The sequence below is a fragment of the Artibeus jamaicensis genome, unplaced genomic scaffold (assembly GCF_021234435.1).
Source record: "Artibeus jamaicensis isolate MK-2021 breed Jamaican fruit bat unplaced genomic scaffold, CSHL_Jam_final scaffold_474, whole genome shotgun sequence".
Lineage (NCBI taxonomy): Eukaryota > Metazoa > Chordata > Mammalia > Chiroptera > Phyllostomidae > Artibeus > Artibeus jamaicensis.
In genome coordinates, this window is record NW_026522046.1 from 3,417,727 (window position 1) to 3,425,257 (window position 7,531).

Sequence of the window (7,531 nt, forward strand, 5' to 3'; positions counted from 1 at the left end):
GTGGCTTGGATGGAATGCTGTGGGCCCGGATCACATGCTGTGCTTGTGGGGGATTTTTTTTTTTTTAAGTAAACCACTTTGGATTGTGTACCCTCCTCTCACTCCTGTGATTGATTTCACGAGGCTAATTGTGCGTAAAAGCGCTGGAGAGATCTGGGGGCGCCTCCTAGTCTGACGTCAGAGAGACAGCTTAAAAAGCGAAGAGACGGTGGAGAGCACACAAGCTGCTTTAGGAGTCGGCAAGGTTCGTAGCCGTCGCTGCAGCCTGCAGATCCGCTCCTAGAGTTTGACCAACCGCGCTTTAGCTCGGCTTCCCGGCGCCCGAGGAGATGCTGTCCTGCCGCCTCCAGTACGCGCTGGCCGCGCTCTCCATCGTCCTGGCTTTGGGCGGTGTCACTGCCGCACCTTCGGATCCCCGACTGCGTCAGTTTCTGCAGAAGTCTCTGGCTGCTGCCGCGGGCAAACAGGTAAGCAGACTGCCTCGACGTTGCTTTCTTCTCTCCGGAAACCCTCTTCTCCTAGCCTTGCCCCTGCCCCCTTGGGTGGACTTAACAGGTGCTCCTGAAGAGTTTCGGTGCTTTTCTGGGTCTCTCAGCTTTCAAAGCTGTTAGGAAAACTTTCCAAGTCCAGAATTCCCTTTTACCACTTTTCATTTTTTTCCATCCTAACCAGCGCAGCCCATCACAGGTGAGTTTTGTGTCATTCAAGAAAATTCCGAGTCCTGGGTAATTGAGCAGGAGGTATTATGGCATCTATCCTCGGTGCTGACCACGGGAAGTGCTGACCAGGTGCTGAAACAGCGCGCCTCCGATTCTGCTCCGGTCCTAGGCAATACCTCCCTCCCGTGCAGGGGATGGAGGGCAAACGGGTACTCTGCAGATGAAACAAAACGCATTTAAGACTGTGAAAGGTCTCGTTTCCCGCAGTTAACTTAGTAAAAACGGCAAGAACAATTCCTGTTTGTGGAAATCGAGTTTAACGAACTCTTGGCACATGTTTTTTATCTTTGCAGAACTGCTTTAAGGATCTGTTATTTCTCTCTGTGCGTGTGTTTTAAGCCTGCAGAGACAGAAAACTTGCAGAAACATTTTATTTTTTTCAAGCCTCTTTGTGTAGCTTGGTAATTATAGCAACTATCCGTGTTTTTTATATCCTTAATGGTTTTAAGTGACAGAGGTGTGTACAGCTGTGAACACTGAGTTTTGGGTGTGGCTGACGCTGCTTTCCAAACTACGCTTTTCCATTTCACCTCCTTCATCATCGTTCTCCTCATTCTCTCTCTATCTCCCTTCCACCTCGTACAGGAACTGGCCAAGTACTTCCTGGCAGAACTGCTGTCTGAACCCAACCAGACGGAGAATGATGCCCTGGAACCTGAGGATTTGTCCCAGGCTGCTGAGCAGGATGAAATGAGGCTGGAGCTGCAGAGATCCACCAACTCGAATCCGGCCATGGCACCCCGAGAACGCAAAGCTGGCTGCAAGAATTTCTTCTGGAAGACTTTCACATCCTGTTAGCTCCATTAATCATTGCTGTCCATATATGACCTCTGATTCCTCCCCCCCAAGCCCCATCCCTCTTCCTTAATTCCCAATACTCATAAAGCCCCTTACATTAGAAATTGAAGACTGTACATACAAAATAAAATTATGATGAAATTATGAAAAACAAGACTGATTTTTTTTATTGAGTAAACCTTTCTCTTCAATAATACACAACTAACTTCCATCGTTATTTCAGTTGAGTTATTTGAGATATGCACTTCAAACCTCACAGACACACTATTTAGAATTCCTTGTGGTAATAAATGTTATGTTCTAAGTGGTAACCCTTATAGTTGGGGTGATTTCAAACTTAAATACGTTCAAATAACTCCATGGATGATAATTTTAATCCAGTGATAATTGTGGGAAGGGGCTATCACAAACATCAATTACATATTAAAGAAAATTAAGATTATATGTGGAAGTGGATATTAGTATTTATGGGTAGGCAAGCTGACATGTCCAAGTATTTGTCAGGCTGATATGTAAAATATACCATATATGGAAAAACAGGGGAAAGCATTTAGAAATTAGAGAAAAGAAGCTACCTTAAATAGCTAGAATAAAGGTCTGAGGCTTTAAAATTTGTTTGCAATCTGTGAACATTTATATACAGCAATAGCACCTCTTTAGGTGGTAGATCTTTAGATCTACTTTGACAATCTTCTCTGTAACTGAACAAGGTTAAATGATTGCCTCTGTTTAAGAGTAAGATCCCAAAATTTTCTTCAGGGGGAAATACCAGTTTTATTGTGAATTCAAGGGTCAGAATAATATGGGTTACAATAAAAAAAAAAATGTGTGTTGGGCCACCCCACGAATGCTTCACTGCTGAAGTTATCAGAACATGGTATCATAATCCCAGAATAACTGAAGAAGAGATCACAACTCGTCTTTTGATTTTATCAAAATGAGTCAAACAAAAATGCAAGCAATAATAAAATATTCAGTACATGCTAGCTATTATTATTAGCATTGTAATACACTTAATGGCACTGCTAAAAATAGAGATAAAAAGATAGTTAATTTATCTTACAGAGATCTTAAACAGATATCCCTTCAGGGATGTTTATTTTAACTATTGCTTCTATTTCTGAATAGCTGCTAGAATAATAAAGCAAGTATAAATACATAAACTCAATATAAGTCTCCATAGTATGGAAGCATATCAATCTCTAAGGAGAACTTCATATTCTATAGAAAATATTTGTTAGAGAGTATACATTTTTAACATGAATATGGTTTAGTTGATGTTAATTCCTGAACAGCTGATCAAACAAGAGAATCCAAGCTACTTTACTAATCTCTATGAAAACAGAACATCCTTTCTTTATCTGCATCTTTTATTTACAATACATTCAGAAGGGAATTAATGGGTGTCCACTTAGGGGATCTGTCTGTGTTAAATGCCTTATGCACATATGGTTACCAACCAACTCCATGGAGTAACAGAATCACATTATTATGATTAAAGCACAGAAGGGAGCAAGACTTAATTGTTTTCTGAGTGGTGCATAGATTGTATGAGTGTCGGGGGAGGGGTTAAGTTTTATTATCATCCTTAGTAGTCAGTTCCCAATAGTAATATGGTGGTGACTGACAAGAATTATGTAGTCATGTACATTTACATTTGGGAAATGCCTAAGTACATCCACATATACATTTATTCTTTATTTAAAGCTTAAATTAAATTGAACATTTGATCAGGGTTAGTTATCTTTTAGCCTGTTTTCCCACCTTCCTGAGTCACACTCTCTGGTTCTGTTAGCAAGGAGACTCATATCTCTTCCAGATATGACTGCCATCATTTGCTTCAACAGGCTAGAGGAGTGCTGATTTTTTACCATTTTAACTAATATATGGAGCATAAATTTTATAAATATCCAGAAGGTTGCATTTTTTATTTCCCATTTAGTTAATTTGCCTTTCTCCTAAGCTTGATTTGATGCAAGAGTCTAGCATTTTGGCCTATTTATCGTCTAGCTACAATGAACCTTAAATATTGCATTTTTCTTCTTCTCTGCCACAACCACAGGCTTCAGGGACCCTGAAAAACTTGCTATTTCATTTAATAGGAGAGCTAGAACAGGGCACTTTGTTTTCTGGGCCTCTGTGCCCCCACCTGAAAATAGGCATGCCAATGGCATCTATCCCTTAGAGTTACAGGGATTTACTGAGACCATGCATTTAATGTTTCTAGCACACCGTGAGGACATGGTAAGTGTTCGATGTTATAATTGGTGTTTATAGCCTCTCTTTCTTTGCCTTTGTGATTTCTTGTCCTTTGTACAAGTCCGAGGTAACCCAACCTTCAAGATGTGTTTTATGTGATTCTTGCTCCATAAAATTCTAGCTTCAGGACCTTACTTGGGATATCTCCCTTCTCTGAGTATTTAACCTCTATTTCTTCCATAGTGCTTACTTAAGACTTTCTACCACTTATAATTGTGTGAACATATGTGAAAGAGTAGTTTTGTATGAACTTCCAATAATCTATGGGTATGGCGCATTGAATATGCAGTGTCTTGCACATAGTAGGTTCTCAGTGTCCATTAACCCCATATAATCTTATTAACCAATTTCAGTCAAATAATTTAATTAAAAAGAACAAATAAGCAATTCATGAACTTGCAGTCCCAAGTGAAACAAATCTCTATGAAGCAACAACATTTGTTCTGTGGTTCACAGGCCCACACTCAATCCACTGAGCTATACCCGCCTCAGCATTTGTTCTTAATGCTTTAGCTGGCACAGGAGAATGATATTAATGATTATTTTATGTGATGTGACACCAGAAACAACAGCCCATGCTTATGATTTTAATAACCATTGAAACATGTGATTAGCATACTTATTTTGGAAACTTCAATCAGTCCAGTTTTATTTAGCCATCTTATAAATTTCCTTAACAGGTCTTGCTTAACTGTCCACCAACCAGGACCAAATTTTTGGCCCTACAGCAAACTACTTTCACTATAAAGACACTTCTATTTGATGGTGACACAAAGAATGCCTTTAATTCTGGACTCACCATTCATTTTACTGGAGACTGACATAGGAAGAGGTGAAGTTGTCTTCACAAGATACCTATTAAAATGACATAAAGTCTAGACAAAACCTAAGTTTGCCTTCTTCTACTCAGGGTTATTTTAATTATTTTACCACATTGTCCCACAAGAAATCTGCCCTTCTGGATAGTTGATGTATTTCATTGGTTGGATATGAAGACTGATTTTTGTCCCTGGAACTTCACCTCTCACTACATAAATGGTCTGCATCTGAGGGAGAATAAGGCAATTGATACAAAATGGCTTCCTGTGGTTAAAGGAAGACATTAGGAAGAAATAGTAAAGATATTGATTAAGAGGAAAGTAACTCAGGAGGGACAGTCTTTATTAAACTACACCCAAGAAACAAAGGATGATTCTATTTGGAGAAAAAGGGGCTGTCTCAGGCAGCAGATGTACTCCCCCACTAGAGAGATAGAGTCATTCGCGGGGAGCGGTCTTCAAAGAAGTCATGATTCCCATCAACAGGACTAGAACTCACATGCCTTGGTGGCCACTTACAGTTCTTTAGTAAGTGAGAGCGTGCTGTAATTCCAGCTGTTCAATTTTTGATCACCTACCACGTCTTCCATGTCAAGGACTCGCTGGAAACTGGAAACAAATTTTGTGTGATAAAGTCTCTGCTTTCAGGGAACTGAGGGAGACAATATTTGCTAAAAATGACCACATGCTGTAATGGTGGTTTGTACAGCATGCTAGGAAAAAAGTGTGGTGCTAGAAACTCCATCCTTTCCTCTCTGAAGTATTTTCTTTATTAGTTTTCAAACCATGATTTGGGAGTCTAAGTGATTTTATTTTGAATGAAATTAATAAGTTATATAAATAATTATAATGGTACAGGGTACACTTTTACAACATAGTCTAGGCTGCAAAACAGTCTAGAGGGATTAAAAAAACTTAACCAAGATGTCACCAGCTGGTGACTGGTGGGTTTGGAACCAGGCCATCTGATTTCCAATTTAGTCCTCTCCCCATGTACATTATAGGGGGAAGGCAAGTTCATGAGAAAGTACAACTCGCTGGGTAAGTTAAGAGCAGACTACCCCCAGAATATCTTCACTTAGCTCTTCTGTATATCATACTATTGTCAGAGTAGAAATGGATTTAAACTCTGGGTTTGCAATTTGATTTTCAGACTTTATTATGTGCAGAATTTCCAAGGAACTGTTTATAATCTTCTTTTTGCATGTTCAATATCATTGTTTGAGTTTTGCTAAATGAATGAATAAACACATGAGTGGATAAAATTAATCATTTCAGGTTTTAAGCATTTCCTTTCCCACTCAGTCCCATATACAGAGGTTTCATTACAAGCCAAGCTGTGAGCACTTTTAGCCTGAAGCAATTACAGATCTATGGGTCCCAGTCTGCAGTCTATAGGCCTTGGGATCACCCTCGTTTAGAACTAGGTGATGACCATACCTTCTTTCCTCTGGCCTTGCGGGTATAGTCTGTGAAACAGGTGGCTGAGATTTGGAGACCTGAGAATTTTCACTGACATTTATAAATAAGGTCAACTCTTATTAAATTGGCTTTTATGCCATTGGAGTTTATGTACCACCCAGTGTCTCAGATAAATATTTTAGGTCACATTAAGCAGTCTTCTCACTCCTATTAGTTTTTTATATTTCTGGAACATGGTCCATTAAAACAGTGAAATTGTTATCCAGATATTCAATAAGTCTATTAAAATAAATGATATTTCTAAGAAATTCAGGCTTTTGAACTAGGGATCAAATAGTGAAGAAAGATCATTCATTCCCAGTTAATTGCTGTTTAATTCTGTTTTTCCTGTATAAAAGTATACGAAAGCACATTTTCAGTCCCGCTATATGAAAGAAGACATCAAGTTACCCTAGATTTGCTATCTCAGAGTAACAATTGATTTGACTACCATATGCACATTATGAGATTCAAGATTTACAAATTTAACTAGAAATAGCTCTATCTACATTTTTATTTACATTTGCTCATTCACTCCCCAAACAGAAGGACGAGAGGCAATGGTTTTACCGGGCATCTCATCAACCTCTCCTTCGTCATTATTTTTATTTGATTTCATATATGGATTAGCATGATATGCTCAACAGTAATACCACTCGAGTTCTATAGGCTTCACAAAGTCTTCTGGAACTTCCTGGCTCTCATGCTCTTTCTCTCATGTGATGTATAAAAACATTTGTTTATGAATCACCTCCCTGTCATTATAGTGGACAGATTTCTGCTGCTTCTGCTTCTGCTGCTGTTCAAGATTTATGCTAGAATGGATTAACCCATTTAGAATATGCCATCGCTAGTCATGGGGACTGGTTCATGTATGGGCACATGACAAACACAGTGAACCTTAGGAATCTGGGGGCACTTCTAGGACTTCTCTTCCTTGCTGACTGAGGCTGAGACACATGGAAGCCTTTGCCAACCATGCTGAGATTGTCCATGCTCTGGGAAGATCTGTGCTACAGAAGGCAGAATTGAGAGCCACAAGGAAGCTGGGTCTTTGGTGGCCTCAATGAAGTACGATGTTAAGCTTAAACCAAACAACAAAAAGATTTTTACTTCTGAACTTTTCATATGTATGATGCTATAAATTCTCTGTATTTTAAAAAGTAATTAGGTTTTTCTTATTTAACCAATTGTTTTCTCATACACATGCTTAGGGCTACCTCATATTGTTAAGTGCGCATGTGTGTGAATGTGTGTGCATGGTTGTATACATGTGCATACATGTACACATGTATAATCCTGTGGTTATGCCTCTGTTTATATATCTGTAGCTATTTATATGTTTATGCTTATCCTAACTTACCAGTTAAGATAAAATTTACGAGAGGAAAAAGACTAGACTTTACTAAACTTTTTATTTTTTTGGAACCTCATTACATGAGGACTGTCCAGAAAATATCTAGCCATGTAATATGA

The 7,531-nt window shown here is 38.9% G+C and overlaps 1 protein-coding gene across 1 annotated transcript; it reads left to right on the forward strand.

The window, feature by feature from the left end:
- Window positions 1-236: 236 nt before the first annotated feature.
- SST (somatostatin) lies at window positions 237-1,640 on the forward strand. The gene is made up of 2 exons (XM_037131774.2): window positions 237-467; window positions 1,305-1,640. The coding sequence occupies exons 1-2, from the start codon at window positions 330-332 to the stop codon at window positions 1,515-1,517; spliced, it is 351 nt and encodes a 116-aa protein (XP_036987669.1). The 5' UTR covers window positions 237-329; the 3' UTR covers window positions 1,518-1,640.
- The last annotated feature ends 5,891 nt before the right edge of the window (window positions 1,641-7,531 follow it).